This window comes from Gasterosteus aculeatus, chromosome 3 (assembly GCF_964276395.1).
Source record: "Gasterosteus aculeatus chromosome 3, fGasAcu3.hap1.1, whole genome shotgun sequence".
Taxonomy (NCBI): Eukaryota; Metazoa; Chordata; class Actinopteri; order Perciformes; family Gasterosteidae; genus Gasterosteus; species Gasterosteus aculeatus.
The window spans coordinates 8,481,417-8,498,184 of record NC_135690.1 but is presented as its reverse complement, the minus strand read 5'-3'; the positions used below and the strand labels follow the sequence as shown (position 1 = coordinate 8,498,184).

Here is a 16,768-nt window from a genome sequence, read left to right as displayed (position 1 = left end):
TTCACCCCGAAAACAACCAAAAAATAAAGACACCACACACAGTCATATTTTACAGTAAAAAAATGAAACCAAAAACGACTTTATTAAAGAAGCATAAAAAATAAAACTCTTGATACATTTCTCATAACCGTCAAGTCAGCTCAAATTATACGATTATACAATTTTTCTGGCTCTTGGTTAAAAGGTCCATAAACTTTCAAATAAAATATATTTCAATTTTAAAATTTCTTCAATAATTTTCTCATTTTGTTATAAATTGCCTATATGTAGTACACAGAAAATAAGGAAAATAAAAAATAATGGAAAATAAAAATAAATTTGAAGTAATAAAAAGGGTCACATTATTGTCTGGGATATTTAGGTAAGCAAATAAATTGTAAAAAATAAAGTGTAAAAAGTTTTTGTTTTTTTATCTTAAAAATTATTAGCTAATGCCAGATGGCTTGAAGACATGCAGATGGTTAACTTACAAATAATGATACATGTTCTTTAGAAACTACACTTATCTTCATTTACGTCATTTGCTTTTGAAAACAAGATCCCAATGATTGTATTCCGGGTATTTACACACACACGTCAGGCCTGAAACCTATTGTCAACGTTTTACATTTTGGTTCTGCATACAAAGAATTAAAGCCAAAAATAGAAGAGCTGCGGCTCAAGGGGTGTCACCCCTCACTAGCAGGGCTCTCTCTGCATCCCCCCTCCTCAAATCACAATAAAAAGGTCAGAGGTCACTGGCTCGCATGCCTCAGGAAACCCTGTTTTCAAACCTTGTGGAAGGAAATGGGGGAGGGGTGAGTTTGGCTCAAAATAAAATAAAAATCAGCAGTCAATCTGAAAAAACTCTGTACCTTTTAAACAATTAAACTACTGTACATTAAACCCTACCATCTTCTTATTGGCCAGAAACTTCCCAGTGCAACACACGGATTTACATTAGTCCCATCTGGCAAATACAACACGCTCGATTCCTCTGACACGGCGACTCAAAAGGGGGCTTTTAAGATCGACCTTAGACCGGTGACGCGGATCCGCTCAGTTCGCCGCCCTGAGAGCCAGTTCTGACGGAAGTGATGATCGGGTCTGCTGTGCTCTGCGGGGGTTTAGACTGAGCACTGAGAGCCCCCCCACCCCCACTACTACTAACTGGGTTGGTTGGTCGCATCGTTTCAGTAGAGAGTTGCACCAAAGCACCATGGGAGAGTCTTCACAAAGACTACCAGTTTCAGCTCCTGGGTAGATTTTTCCTACACACGTGTGGACACATGAATTAGTGCATTACTGCAACAGGACAGCGGCTTATTGGATTCCTCTGTGCAGCTGCTGCTGCCCTCGTCACTTAACTTAGCAAATCAACGGTCAGACGGCAAATAACTTTAACATCTGGAGACAACGAAAGCGCAGCCAGAACGGCCCTTACTCACACATTATATACTCAAGTAGAGCTGCCACCCCCGATATTAAAACCCGCCCTGATCAGAGACCACGTCCAGAGAGGAGGAGAGACGGCGGTGCCCCACGCTCTGCTGCCAGGGCATGAACGCGAGGACTGTATGGGGACAGTTTGGAAAATCTAATGAATTAGAAAAGAAAAAAAAAGAAGCAAAAACATTCTGCAGCTGCTGGGATTTGACCACAAAGTGTGTCTGGAAGCCCTGGATGACCTAGCTACTAGCTGCCGTAAAGGATAAGTTCTACCTACTGCGCGTGAGCCTCAAAATGTGATTGTGTGTCTGTGCAGTCAAGAGGAAGCCCTTGAGAATTACATGTGTCGCTTTAATTCTGTGGTGATGGCTTGTCTCATTCAATGAGCGGATTCCATGCATGTACAAAAAAAAAAAAAAAGGGCCACAAACGTTTTCCACCACACCAGCGTCGCCCAAGTCATACGTACAGTATTAACACTATCGAGGCGGTTACTTCAAACTCACACTGAATTCTTTAAAAACCACTAACACAAAACAGTATTCAACCGCCTCATCTGGAGTTACTCGACAATGCTGCGGAAAACAAAGAGGACAACGCTTACAAACCATATAGTGCACCGCGGTCGGCCAGGAGTACACACAGCGCTGCATGGCTGCGAGTGTGTCATCTGAGAGAGAGAGAGAGAGAGAGAAAGGGGGGGAGAGAGGGGGAGGGAGTGCCGTACAGCTTGGCTGTGAGAGCAGGGTTGGTGACCAAAAACAAAAACAGTAAGAGCCGTTTCTTATCTTTTTAGAGGGGCCAGAGGTTACAGTGCATGAGAAGAAATGGTTCAAACGGGCCCCTCGCTCCTGCTCCGCGTGGGGCAGAGAGGCCGCCTCTCCGTGACCTTAAGTGGACAAAAACATTCATGTGTGATATTTAGAAAAGCCCCGTCTTATCTTAAGAGTTTAAAATATACCTGCGAGCCGCACGCTCGGCAGCCACGAGTCCAAAACTAGTAGAAAAATGCTAAATAAGCCGATCGAAGTGTAACAGACGGAAGGAAAGTGTCCCGGCGTGGACGGACCAGAGCGATGTCTTCCACTGGGACCGTGAGCGTGTAAGTAAAAAAAAAAAAGGGGGAAAAAGGAGCGCGGCAGCAGGACAGGAAGCAGATCTTAGCGTGGTGACGACACACAATGGCGCTGATGAGTCGGCATTATTGCCAACAGAGGGATTGTGGGCGGAGATTGGGGAAAACTGACCTCAGAGACATTCCTGTGGTGTGACTAACGGCACCTTGCACCCCCTCATTTTAGGGACAATTCGTGTGAATCAATGCAGCAGTGACAGTTTGAATGGGACGCTTTTAAACTCATCCAACGCGTTATTGAATTTGATCAATTTAAAAAGAGATGCCCGTTGTCGGCATTCATTCGGCAGCTCATTTTTGTGTGGCAGAGAGAAATCGGGAAGTCGTCGTCGTCGAAAGGGTTCCCTCTGCGTATTGTTCTGATATCGGCCCGACTACACGTGGACCGAAAAGTTCCAAGCTTGCAGAAAAATAGCGACCGGGCCGCTGAAACGGCCACTCGGGCGAGCGGCGGATGGGGAGCCGAGGCTTCCGTTGGAGCGGTTTGCGGTCGGTCAAGGACATTAAGATACGGAGTAAAAAAATCGCAGGCCTCATCGATAGCTCCATTGAAAAATATCTGTTAAGTACAAAAGTGTCAAAAGGAAAGGCTGTGAGACAGAAAGCAGAGATCTGAAGAAGCCAGAATGGAGAGATGTGGAGACAGACGAGCAGGGCGGCTGCTCCGGGTCACAATGAAGGCCTGAAGAGAGATAAGACACTAGTTTCCTTCCAAAAGTTCATCACTGAGAGACCACACAGTGTGCAGATCCAGTTTCGAAAAGAAGTCATCGCAATTATTAATATTATTATTTATCTTAACATTTGCCAGCGGAGGAAAAAAAAAAAAAAGCAATATTCGTATCGTATCATCGCGCGCATGGACGTTATTAGTGTGAATCCTTCCCTCGGCTCTGCCACGGCTGTTGCCCCCACTTCAGTCCTCCTCTTGCCCCCATTCCCCGGCCGCGGCATTAGGAGAAGATGCGGATGCACTGTGTGGTGGGGGTGTGGCAGACGGGGCACTCGGGGTCAGCTGACTGGCAGATCTGCCCGGCGCACTCCATGCAGAAAAGGTTGTGGCCACAAGGCACCAGGGCCGCTGTCACCTCGCTCTCAAAGCACACAAAGCAGTCCCTGTTGATGCCGGGGCCGACGCCCACGAGGCCCGGGACCCCGGGGCCGGAGCTCCCTTTCAGCCGGCTCAGCATCCCCGAGCTGAGGCCCACGCCGCTGCCGCCTCCCTCGGAGTCAGTGGGCGAGCCGCCGGGCAGCGAGGAGGCCGAGCAGGAGGAGTAGCCGGTCGACGAGCCGCCGGAGCTGGAGCTGGACGCTGCCGAGAAGGAGCCGCCCGCGACGCCGCCGGACTGCAGCCAGGAGAGGGTGCTGAGGGGGTCGCTCTGCGCGCGGCGGGCCAGCGGGTGATCCAGGGCGCCCACGCCCGTGTCCTGAGGCAGAGTCGGAGACAGCCGCGGGGTGATGGCGCCGCCGCTGAGGCCGCTGCTGTTGCGACGCACGGGCTGCTGCTGCTGCGCCGAGCCGGCCGTCTTGTTGCCCGATCCGCCGTTGATGAACGGCGCCCAGATGTTAGCGGCGCTGAACTCAAAGCCCAGTTCGTCCGAAGAGGGGAGCCCCGGGGTGGAGTCGCCCCCGAAAGTGAAACCCCCTCCCGCGCTGCTGGAACCTGTGCTAAACGGGCTGGTGGGGCTACCTCCCTCGTTGGCCTTGCGCGCGGCGGCGGCGAAGTTGTCTGAGCTCATCCCGCCGTTGTGAGCGTGATAGGCAATGGACGACGACATCTTCCGGCCGGATGAGTGATGCATGGCTATGGGAATAGCGGAAGGGGGCGGGGAAGACGGGGGAGGAGGCGGGCCGGAATGGTGGCCGGTGGCCCTGGACCACAGAGACGCCCCCAGGCCTCCGCTCAGGGCGCCGAGGCCTTCCAGGCTGACGTCGGTGCCGTTGGAGTGGAAGTCGTTGTCTCCTTGCAGGTCCACAAAGGTCCCGGTTCTCAGGGTGATGTGGGTCTCGATCTCCTCTCTCGCTCGGTCCACGTTCTCCGGCATGCCGGTCACCTCGAACACCGGGTCCTTCTCCCTGCTCGGTGTCACGATGTAGGTGTGGGTCTGCTGCTGGATGCGCTTGATGGTTGCTCCTTTCGGTCCAACAACTAACCCAACTACTCTGTAGGGGACCCTCACCTGGATGAGCAACAATAGAAATGCCTCAGGTCAACAAAGGACAATAGTGGTGTAGTTTTGTCCCTGTTTTTATTGGAGAGAATAAAGGAAACAACACAGTAGGACAACTAAGCCACAGGGTTTATGTACCTGGATAGTGGTCTGTCCGGGTAAGTGCGGTGGTCCCGGAAGGGAGCCGGTCCCGCTGCCGGTGCCGCCGTTTCCTCCTCCTCCTCCCGCTGCTCCTGCCGCGCCTCCGCCTCCGGGTCCTCCAGCTTTGCAGCGGGACGCCCGGATCATAGAGAAGTGCTCAGCCGCAGAGACAATTTCGCGCTTGGCCATCTCCACGTCCTCCCTGCGCCCCGTCACGATGAAGACCGGCTCCTCACCTCGGACCGGGGTCTTGATGTAGGTGTTTGTCTTGGCACGCAGGGCTTTAATCTTACAACCTGTTCAAAAACACACACCGAGCTAGTTAAACTAGAGTGTGTTTTATCAAATTAAACAGTTACATTTTCTATAAATCTAATAATTAAATTGAATATCATATTCAAAAGTCCCCGGGCACCACACAGGACACGTATGTGGGGCGCGGAGGACAACATGCGGGACATCCACGAGGCGCCTGCAGCGCCGCTCGAGCCGCTGCTGCTGTTTCTTTAAATATGGACGCTTCGAACTCGGCGACCAATGGGGCGCGAGGAGCGTGATGTCATTCTGGGAAGCAGAAAGCATGGCTTTTTCAAACAAAGGGAACAATGCCGTAACGCTGCCGCGGCCGCGGCGGACGGTCCAAACCCCCCCACCATCCCCCCTAACATGTGTGTGTATTTAAAGCCACGTCCATATACAGATAAATGATGGGAGGAAGGGGGGAAAAAAGAGCCGAGTTGCGTCTTAACGTGTCGGCGGAGGAAGGAGCTGGGTGCAGGGCGTATCACCGCCCCGCGCCCGCTGCCCCGGTTCGGCGCAGCGACGCGCACCGCGGAGACGAGGAGAACAAATACACGTGTATTTTTTTTTTTTTTTGCGTGGGTTAAACGCGAGAGGTGCGGGTCCCGCGCCGCCTGTCGTGATCCGCGGGTGTATTTAAAAACCCGTCATATTTCCTTTGGTGCAGGCTGCTAGACATGTCCAGACTCCCCACAATCTGCCGCTTTGTCTGACCCTCGCCCACCCCTCCCCCTCTCTCCTCAACCGCACTCTCCCACTCACTCCTACATTGAGGCATTGTCTAAATATTGTTTTAAAATGTACAAACGTATTGGATACACCGGGTGAATATTTTACGGTTTTAGCATGCTGGCATTTTTTTAGACGCGCCAAGGTCGGGCTGTAAAAGTCCCGGGACCCTCCTCCCACCGGACCGCCACCCAAACAAAGGACGAGCCGCTCGTAAACATAAACACCGAGCGACTCCTCGCGAGCGCGCGCACGCACGCCTTACCTTGTCGCCCCACTATTTCGGCCACATGTTCCGAGCTGGGGACCGGAACGCACTCGGTCATGTTGACACTCCGCTTCCTGCTGCAGAGGACGGAGCTTTGTTCCCCGTGGAGCATGGCGTGGGAGCCGGCCATGTGGTACCCGCCCGAGCCGTAGTACTCCGGGGATGGAGAGCAGGACGTCGGCGAGCCCTGGGAGCCGCTCGGGTGCTCCAGCATCTGCAGGTCCACGTAGCCCACGCCGTTGCAGCCCTCGGACCCCGGTCCCTGGGTCCCGTCCAGGGTGTCCACCTTCTCCAGGGCCATGAGTGACAGCTGGTCCAGGGCGAAGCGAAGCACCTCTTGGTGGTCGTCCTCGCGGGACTCCTGGTCCGTCTCTCGGGGCAGACCCACGCCGCCGTGCTGGCTGCTGATCACCACGTCGTGGTCCATGATCTCGGGGTGGAATAAAGGGCTAGGCATTGTGCGTCTGCGTGGATCTCACATCAGATCGCGGGTGCCTGATGGGAGTGAGCTCACCCACTTCTGGAGAAGAAAAGGAATAAGAAGAAAAAAACACCCGGAGGAAAAACATAAATAATGAAAAATAACAGTAATCGCGTGTTTGTTTACCATTAAAACATAGAAGAGGACGAGCGGAGAGGAGCCGCGCACCGCAGCGTGCGTTAGCGGTGCGGGTTTGAGCGCCTTGCTTTGTCTGTTGTTGCTTCTTGTCTGACAACTGAACGCATCCAGGAGGCTGGTTTGTTTTGTCAGATCGTGTCTGTTCTGCCCCACAAGTGAACAAAGTACCCCCCCACCCCCCATACACACACAGACAGAGACCCGAAATAACCCGTGTGGCACAGATTCCAGACATATATGACGTTATAAGTGTGTGACATTTGTGCACCGGTCGCCTTGGAGAAAAACAGGGATTACATTCTGTTGTTAGCTTCATGCTAACATGCTAGCTCCACATAGTCGGCAACCGGTCACGTTGTCGACCCCTTTGTTTGGGAGCACCGCGGCTAGCTGGTTAGCTCCGGCGCTCACTGACAGGCTGCCTCTCACAAAGGCAGCCGCGGCGATCTGCATCTTTTTTTTTTAACATATATATATCTTTTTTTTAAGTGAGAAAACACCAGGAACTTACTTTATGTTGCCTTTGTCGAAGAGATCCCGTCTTCGCGTGACGCCCGGTTTTTTTTTTCCTCAAAGGGGAGGAGATGAGAAGCAGCCAGAAGCAGCGCTAGGGAGCTAGCGGGTAAGCTAACTAGCACGCCAAATGGGGGGGGGGGGGAGTGGAGTGGGTGGTTGGGAGGGAAGGAGGAGGAGGAGGAGAAGGAGAAAATCGTTCAAACCCGAGAAGAGAGCCCTGTTGTTGTTTTCTTTCCCCCTCTCTCTCTCTTCTGGAGAGACGAAGCGTGATTCCCGGGGTGTGTCGCCCGGTCTCGGCTCTGCGTACCTTCAGGAGGAGCGAGCCGCTGGAATCCAACGTTCGCGGTTCCGCTTTAGACACAAAACACACGCGCACGCACAGTGTTTCTGGGCTCGCTGCTGCTGCCTGACCCCGGTCGGTCCGCCGCCTTTGTCTCGCCAGGCGCACGCCGCTCCGTCTCCCGCACACGGCCCTGACGTCACCCGCGACACAACAATGGGTTCAAAGGCCACATGCAGCGAGGGAGGGAGGGATGGGAGGAGAGAGAGAGGGAGAGAGGGAGCATCCACGGTCAAGTCACCTCTGCTGGCACTATTGTGTCTGGCAGTCTGCGGGGAACTACCCCCCCCCTCTCCCCCTCCTCCCCTCCTCCCTCCTTTTTTAATGCATGTTCTGCACCCTGAGTGTTAACGCATCGATCCACGTTTTAGAAATGTGGTCATGTCTGGGTGTGTTCATCATGGCTACCAGGGGCTGGTTCGACAAAAGCGTTGGATGGTGATCGTGTGTGTGTGTGTGTGTCATCATTTGTGCTTTCTAGGGAGCAGGAAAACAATAACAAAAAAAAATGATCGAGGGCAATATTTTCTATTTGGAAGAATGTAAACACCTTCAATGATTAAAGGCAGACATTTTTCTTGCTTCTCGAGCTGAAAGGAACAACACAATTGGGATTTTTCTTTATGTATCAACAGAAATGTATTTTAAATTCTAAAATATGTATACCGTCTGTGAAAATAGCCACGCCTAAACCGTTATTTTTTCTGTATTGAGCTGTATTTGTTGTTTTTATTTCATGCAAAGCATGCGTTTCCCTGCTGAAACGATCCAAAAGGGGCGTTTGTTAAGTATGAAATCTATAAAAAAAATATCACAATGTGTTATTCTTAATTTAACTTGACCTTAACTAAAAGACTTACAACTTGTAGCACTTAAATTGTACTTGTAACACCACTTATAGCAAATTGGCTTATTTTATGAAATCACACTTGTTTCTTGTTCCTCTGAGTTTGCGTCCCTATGGTTGAAATGTACTTATTGTAAGTCGCTTTGGATAAAAGCGTCAGCTAAATGACATGTAATGAAATGTATGTACGCTTAGCAATGAAATGCTTGATTAGAAAAGCCTGGTCCGTGATAGGAGAATGAAATCCGCTGTGAAACACATCTGTATTATAGTGTGATGAGTTGTGCCTGAAAAATAAAAGATTGTAACTTTGGTGAAATAGCTATATAAAAAGCTAATATATTAGCTTTTTATATAGCTATATATATTAGCTTTGGCCCAGACAGTACCTGTAATGACTGATTTCCAAAATCCACTAACGTCAACATAATCATGGTATGTGAATATTTAAGCAACCTTTGATCACAAAATCTAAAAACATGCTCACTTACTGCAACCTGCTGGATTTTAAAATAATTTCCAAACACCACACTAAACACCCGCCGTGAAAGAGCTGCATTTATTTCACAGTGGTATGGAGACAAATAATGATTCTTGTAATGAGGTACAGAACATCTTGAGGCAAGTTACATCAGTGTTTTATTGGTTTCTGTATTTTCTGAAGGTACACACTTTTTCTGTTACATATAAAACTCAAATGTAGCCGGCAAACAGTACTGATAATTCTTTAGTCAACAAAAACACCCAGACTTGAACTTCAAAACCATGTAAACTCGAGTTATTGTGAGAAATAACACTGCTTTAAACTAAATTTGATTATTCACATCCACAACAGTGCCATGTGCATGTAAACATACTGCAACCTTTCTATGCTTCCAAACATAAACACGATACACCTGCAGCGCCAGAGTAAAATATAAAAAAAGAAAGATGTCAAAAAAGAAACACACTTAAGATGGCGACATGAAATTATACATTCAATACAAACACACACGCGTGCACACACACAAAACACATCTTTTTTTTTAAACTTTTTTTTTTTTTTTACTTTGAGCTTTAACAGCTGTTTACAAACTGTAACACTGCATTGTGTAGAGAATCATCCACAACTGTCGTAAACTTCCTTAAAAGTAAAACTACTTACAGGAACAGTCATTTTGTTTTGATTCGACAAAGTATCCACGATGAAATGGTGACGTCATCGAGACATGAAACAGTATGTAGAGTCTAAAGAAAGTTGCCTTACATCGGGAGAGGTCAAAATGAACTGGAAATCCAAAGCACCCTTCCAGAATTACACCGTTGAACGTAAAAAAAAAAGAAATAATAATAATATTAAAGAAAACAGTTTCAGTTTAGGTAAACAAAATGGGTAGAACGTCTGCATTTACCGTCTATTTCATCTCAAAGTGTATAAAAATCTTCATGGAGCCAATTATTTGAAAAGGAAAGGAGTTTACCAGCAAACTTCATCTCAAACAAGCCTGTGGCGGAGCCGAGACAGAGAGACGCGTTAGATGTACTGAAGATCTTCACGACGCAGGACGATCAAACAGAGGAAACGGGTGGACCAACAGAACCGGCTCTGAAGTCGCGTGTACCTTGGCTATAATTCCTCCTTGTCCACCTGCTCCACCTTCTCCAGCGCTTTGTTGGCTGCGGCTGCGGCTGCAGTGGTGTCCTCTATGTGAGCCAACATGTCGGCTGTGAGGGCTTCCTCCAGGCGCCGCCGCACGTTCTGCACCAGGTCCTCCTGCTTCCTGGGAGACACAGCGGAGGATTACGGCGGCAATTAGGAGCATTCTGGCATCCGGCATGCGGGTGAGAGCGTTAACCGCCGCGTCTCACCTGATGTCCTCATCCGTCACCACAAAGGCTTTGCAGAGAGGTTGCGACGTGTTGAGCCAGACTCCGGGGTTTTTCTCCACAGCGGCCGTGAGTTGTCCAGTGACAGGTGAGGGGCTGGTGTGCAGAGCGCTGGCGATGGCAGAAAGAAGTGTTTTATCCGAACACGCCGGCCCGACGCCTAGAAAGAGAACGGCAGGGCGGCAGAAGTCAAGCAGAGATTCGTCGCCTTGAATCACACAACGTGGTCATGTTTGTTTCGGTTACGCTCACCCTGTAGGCCTTTGGGAAGATCCATCGTTTTCACCAGCTCCTCGGCGATATCAAACGCATTTAAACCGCCCAACTTCCTCTCCCAGAACAACTGAAGATTGAGGCGAATCCCCCCCCCCCAAAATAATATTAAAACCATCAAAAAGGTTGAATCAACCCTTCAGCACGCTCTAAATACCAGCAAAGCCAGAAAGCCAAATAAGAGAACAGCCGGTATCATGACGGTAACACAGCGGGGAAAACAATACAGCTACTTACAGGAACCGTTTCATTTACAATTTATAACACCAATGAATTTAAGAGGTGAAACGTGCACGGTGACCTACTTGTTTCGGCTGGTCCACAGCCTTCTGCGGGTCCGTCTTCACCTTGTTGTTGGGGTGATTGGTAACCTTGGTGACTGGTTGTTTGAAGATGGAAGCCGTCTGTCGAACTGGTAGTGTTGTGTTTAAATCCGGCTTGTTCTTTAAGAGAGAAGTTTTAAGAATGACATTTGTTACACACCAGCTACAACCGACATAGTTGTGTGACTGAGTCATTGTTTCATCAGTGCCGATTCAATTCATCAATTAACATTGCAATGCATTTGGGAGGTATTTCAAGATATTTCAGCTGAACAGGCAAAATAAAAAGATGTAGTGATAACATAAGCACTGAATATCCCTCGTAGTAAAGTCATCTGTCAATCATGAGGTCTATGGTTTAACAGGCAGGGAGGCAGAAACACGTCTATGAAGGAGCTTCCGGTTTCTACTGCTAGGATTTAAGAATCTACACGTGTCCAAAACCATAACGCAGTTACACACTCATGGTCCAGATGAGTGTACAACTGTTGATTAGTGTGCGTTGCCCCTGCAAAACAAACAAAAAGAAGAGGATGGTGCAGGGATCCCGTCAAGCAGCACTGCACGTCCAGCTACCAACGACTCACCAACACCCAAAACAAAACGCGTCCTCACCCTGATTTGATGGTTGACCTCGTACAGATTCTTGTGCCTGCTGCGCTGCCCTTTGGTCAGCAGCGACCAGCCGGCCCGGGAGTGGCTGGCGTTCACATCCGCGTGAAGGTTGCTGCCCAGGCTGCGGACTATCTGGGGCTTGTTGAGGATGCGCTTAATGGGGACGCTGGAGAGAAGAGACACAGAAGAAGAGTCAACACGACATGAACCTCTTCATGAAACTAAAAGGCGTCGATGCACTTGTGCCCCCCCCCCGTTGGAGTGAGGTGTAGTTAGTAGGTCGAGGGTTTTGCGGCAATGCAACTATTACTAAGTATTATACACGTGCAGGTCGTCCCGCTGTCACGGGTCCAATGACGAGGACTCGGGACACGTCATTCAAACACGTCTGCTCACGCCCACAGCCGGCGGTGCGATCGATCCGGCACAGTTGAGCGGCCGATCTCGGGTCGTCTTTGGGTGTTTCGTAGCTGCAGCTTTGCGGGGACTTTTGTCACAGTAGCGCAACGTAGCTGCCGTTTTCCCGCAGCCTTCTTCCGGCCGCCGTCGTCCGGGGACGAGCGCGGCTCGTCGGAGGAACCAACGCAGACATCCTCCATCGCCGACGCGCTGGGCTTTTATTTTTATTTTATTTTTTTCCGCGAGCCGAACCGAGCTGCGGCGGATATTTCGCGTCGCTACTTTTGGCGCAGACGCGCCGCGGCCCGACGCAGCGCAAATCATGCGTGTGTAAACAATGAAACTCCGCTAGCTAATCAAGCTAGCAGCGCTGACAACGTCAACGGACCGGCGGCCGCAGCGTCGATCGCGCCTTCGAAGTTGCGAGTTTCTAAAGTCCGTGGACTCAAACCCGCGGTGGAAGGTCACGTTCGGGCATCGTGAGAAACGCGCAAAGTAACGCAAGACTTGAGTAACCGCGCAGTGTTGTTCTCAACTGCGAAAACGCATGTATGCGTGCGTGCATTTCCTGCAGAGAAACTTTCACCTCAAGTCTTCCGACTGGACATTTTAGAGTCTCACCCTTTTCTTTCCATGGTCTCGGTTGTGTGGATCTGCTTGCCGGGGGTTCGGGCTCATAAAAGATAAGAAGCCAGCTAGCTGCCTATTGTTGCACTCATAGTTTTTCACCGAGCCCGGTTTGTTATCGATCCACTGCCTGTCTCCCGTCAGGACCTCCACAACAGCAGATCACTCCGCCACGGGGCCTCGCAGCACAATGAGCGGAAGACTTCCGCGACACTGTAAAGTAGTGCGAGAAGGACGCGCCAGGTTTCAAATGATCCGTCAGCTGCACAGCGTCGAAGATGGAAAGGAACTCGTCTTAAAGTAATTATATTCAAACAAATATTATACTTTGTACAATTTCGAGGTTGTTTTGTACTTGTATCATATTTAGGTGAAACATTCCTTTGCAAAACGCATGATACTACGTGACAACATTGTTAATACATCTATAAATTAGAAGTAGTTTGACAAAAAAACACATGGCCCTACAAAAAAAATGCTGCTTAAACATTTGTAAACTTATACTAGAAGTATACTTAGCAAAAAAGTACTTAACGTTCAATGCATCTAAGCTAAGTACGTCCTTTTGTGTAATTTCTATTCCATTAATGAGCTCCCTTAATGTTATCGCATAACATTTACTTTGTAATCTATGGTCACACTTAGAAATAAGATAACACTTTTATACAGAAGAAACTCCACCATTTAAAATCCCAAATTCTGCATAGGAATGGGCTGTACTTGTATACTGACTTAATGTCATCATTCACCCATTCATACACTGAGGACACCGGACTTTGACCGGCCAATCCTCTGATTCAAGGATGACCGTGTTCTCCACTCCCCCCAGGAACAGGTCTTCTCTCCCACGTCATTTGGCTGCCCTTTTAATACATGTGTTCCGTTGAAGGCTCGTTTTCATCATTGATTAACACAGATTTTGTGATCAGCAGTAGTTTTTAGGTATATAACAAATCGGGTTTGCACAAGTTTTTTTGTTTAAGTCCAAGCAATGTGTTGTGGGCTGCATTTAGGATACAAATACGCGTTAAATAATTGCAGGTGAAATAATTATACACAACCACAATAGAGGTTATATCTCACATACTTTACTTCTCTTTAAAACAATTACAGTGTTGGACAGAAGTCGATCAGGTCTGACAAACATAAGACCGATGATTCAAATAACTACCCGACACCAAAAGAAATGGTAAAAAAGAAAAAGAAAAGTCCATCTATTGTTGGTGCTTTCATTTTCCTTCCGTCCAAGTTTTCACTGTTTGAGGAATTTTGACTCCGGTTTGTTTCATGCTGATGGAGAGAACAGTTCAATGTTTGCGGAGCCGCAGGATGAAGACGACCGCTTTCAGTGGCCTGGCAGCCAATGCAGGCTGAGGCAGTTATGGTTCCTTATTGAAGTCTCTGGCACCGACCTGACTGGGGGGAAATAAAGTCATTAGTTTGAACGTTAAAAGAGTGAACAGGGTTGTGACCGACGAATAAAAGCTGGAGGTAAAGTCAGCAAGTTCAGGGGACAAACGTGAAAGCGCATTTGTCTGTTCTTAAATGATGGGATTTTTTGTTTTTTCACAATCCCAAAAAAAATCTGTCAAACAATGTTCGTGGATTTCATTGGATTTGTCGGTTGTACATCAACAGATTTGGACATTTTCAGGCCAAATCACTAAGCTGCAGAGTGGCGGAAGGTTTAGGAGATAATCCTGTCTTAATAGAAGCTGCAACATGGATTCTGGTCCCCTGACGCCTCTGAAATACCTGCCACTTATTGTTCCTTCAGTCCTGATGTTTTATTGGGACCAGGTCCAGAAAGAGAATTGACCAAATTTGCTAGACTACTTCATGAAGACTCATTTTCAGTTAAGTTGTAGCAAAGCAAATTCAGGCTAGTATTTTTCCACGCACTTTCTGGCGGGCTGACATATTTTTTGACTTCAGTCAAAAACTTAAAAGGTCGATAGAAAATGTAGTCAAATAAATGAAATACATAATACAAGGATAAAATATAAGTCTCTATCCAAATGAACCCCATGGAAGGATAATAGCTACATATCATGAACCATTATTGTAAAGAAACCTATTGATTGGTCAGTAATGTGGCATCGCTCCATATGCCTGTAACCTGAATAGAAAAACAATGCTTAAGTGCTTATTAAGCCTATAGGCATACTTACAATGCATTGTAAACATAAATAATAATAAATAATCATTTATTATTAATAGTTATTATTATTAGTAATAATAATAAAAAGTTTATTATGTCTTAATCCGTATAAATCCCAATACGCATTCGCATTGACAACTTTTTTAGGATGTCTAGATCAATGGTCGCTTTCACCACCCAATTGGACACATTATTTGACAGAATTGCATTGCATACAGTCTGTCTCACAAAAGATATGGGCTGCCCTCAGACGTCGACATAGATGTGTGGATGACATTTACGTAACACAAGGGACACGAAGATGGGGAATAAATTGGACCTTCACTAAAACGAATGACATAATGAGTTTTGGGGGAATATGACTTTAAAAAGCATGACTTGTAAAGTAAGTGAACTAAACAACAACAAAGTAAACAACCCTACATGCAAGATGCAAAAAGAATCAACATTTGTCTGGATTGGAGAACATACTACAGGCAGACTTGTTGATGCAGTTTAGATAATGTGCAACAGTGAGAATTAGCAATAGGTGGAAAAATAATGCATAAGTTAATTTATAAGGTCTGTGTTAAAGAGTCTAAATATATACTTATACTATAAAATATACAAAAATAAGATGACACATGAGTCAGTGACTGTGGCTCCTTTTCAGCCCCAAAACCCAAATGTGTTTGTAATTATTCTAAAAGGAAGACATGATAATTGTAATCTAATTCACCTCATTGAAAACAGATAACTGTGGAGCATTTTCAATTAGGACAATAACACAACAGTTTGTGTAGTTTGAGAAGTCAGTCTAACTTATTTCTGTACACGTCACTGAGACTAACCTTAGTGTCTCTACTCGTCATTCTTGAATTTGCCGCTTACGTAGGGGACATAATCCAAAATCAATCTCCAATCTGTGAAGTGGACCAGGGCGACGCCTCCTGCTGTGCCCCAAACCGCCATGGTTGGGATCCTGTGAAGTGAAAACAGGCAATATGTACAAAACATTCTTCCCATTTTATTTACACGTAATCAAAGTTAAATGTGAAGACACATATTGATTCTATGGACAAACAACAAACTGGCGAGTCATGGCTGACGTGTGTGAGTAATGCATGCCATAAATGATCCCAATAGTTAATTAATACTTTAAATGTCACATCAATAACCTTGTTGGACTAAGTACACATTTAAAACATACATTTTAGCAAATACCTGAGTTTAGACTAAATGATGGCTGGACAAATCTATATGGTAAATAATTTAAAACTAATATATCTATCCAAGTGAGATCAGTGTCAGCTATTCAGTTGGTCATCTTAAAATGGAAATAAATGACAGCGAGGATCGGTAACGTTGACTTGGTTACTTAGTTATAACAATAATTGTAGGCAAATTGTAGCAATTCCAGAGTTTAAGTGAGAGGAGATAAAGTATAGCATGTCCCCAAAGCAATGACCTCAGCTAAGCTAACAGCTAACGTTAATGTTAGCTAAGGACACACCGATATGCTGTTGTCTTATAAAGTTTTACTAGTAAAATATATACAAAACATACCATGATTTGGCAATGGCCACATACTTCGCACCAACCACTTTACTGATCATTTCGGCTGAATTGTGTCCTCCACAAAACGCAGGATGCGCCGCTTTAAAAGCAGTAAGAGAACTTCCGGTGTGGTGAAGGCGACTCGTGCGCATGTGCGTTGACTACTTCCGGTTACTCATGAAACAAATGTCACAATAACAAAACATAGATAACGCAGATTTTTTTTCTGGACCTAATGACGAAATTGTCTCCCATTTAGAGTCCTTTAAAAAAATACATTTGTTACAACTGTATTTCGGTTGAGATTTTGCTATTAGGTGCTTACTTAAAAACGCATCACTTATCAAACTAATATATATTGATTTGCAAAAACAAAATCGGATATTATTCGACGAGAACAGTTCCAATGTGTTGGCAAGGTTCTGTTTTCTACCGAGTGCGGTGTAATCTGAAACCAGTGGGAGTTTTGAGTGC

The 16,768-nt window shown here is 46.9% G+C and overlaps 3 protein-coding genes across 6 annotated transcripts; all 3 read right to left on the bottom strand.

Annotated features, from left to right (window-relative positions):
• Positions 1-47: 47 nt before the first annotated feature.
• LOC120815739 (RNA-binding protein MEX3B) lies at positions 48-7,966 on the bottom strand. Of its 3 annotated transcripts, XM_040170660.2 has the most exons (5): positions 7,615-7,966; positions 7,303-7,422; positions 6,170-6,692; positions 4,873-5,171; positions 48-4,743 (listed from the first exon to the last, which is right to left on the bottom strand). In XM_040170660.2, exons 3-5 carry the CDS (start codon positions 6,627-6,629, stop codon positions 3,517-3,519), a joined length of 1,986 nt encoding a protein of 661 aa, XP_040026594.2. In that variant the 5' UTR covers positions 6,630-6,692; positions 7,303-7,422; positions 7,615-7,966; the 3' UTR covers positions 48-3,516. The 3 variants fall into 3 exon arrangements, with proteins under 3 accessions (XP_040026594.2, XP_040026593.2, XP_040026596.2); XM_040170659.2 differs by having other exon boundaries at positions 7,303-7,920; XM_040170662.2 differs by lacking the exons at positions 7,303-7,422; positions 7,615-7,966 and adding an exon at positions 6,780-7,252.
• Positions 7,967-9,115: 1,149 nt separating this feature from the next.
• Positions 9,116-12,868, bottom strand: mbd3a (methyl-CpG binding domain protein 3a). Its single transcript, XM_040170674.2, has 6 exons — positions 12,592-12,868; positions 11,572-11,737; positions 10,939-11,076; positions 10,613-10,703; positions 10,343-10,520; positions 9,116-10,254 (listed from the first exon to the last, which is right to left on the bottom strand). The coding sequence occupies exons 1-6, from the start codon at positions 12,603-12,605 to the stop codon at positions 10,101-10,103; spliced, it is 741 nt and encodes a 246-aa protein (XP_040026608.1). The 5' UTR covers positions 12,606-12,868; the 3' UTR covers positions 9,116-10,100.
• A 797-nt stretch (positions 12,869-13,665) lies between these two features.
• Positions 13,666-16,463, bottom strand: uqcr11 (ubiquinol-cytochrome c reductase, complex III subunit XI). Of its 2 annotated transcripts, none has more exons than XM_040170675.2 (3): positions 16,304-16,463; positions 15,589-15,719; positions 13,666-14,013 (listed from the first exon to the last, which is right to left on the bottom strand). In XM_040170675.2, exons 1-2 carry the CDS (start codon positions 16,444-16,446, stop codon positions 15,599-15,601), a joined length of 264 nt encoding a protein of 87 aa, XP_040026609.1. In that variant the 5' UTR covers positions 16,447-16,463; the 3' UTR covers positions 13,666-14,013; positions 15,589-15,598. The 2 variants fall into 2 exon arrangements, with proteins under 2 accessions (XP_040026609.1, XP_040026610.1); XM_040170676.2 differs by having other exon boundaries at positions 13,666-14,009.
• Positions 16,464-16,768: the final 305 nt, after the last annotated feature.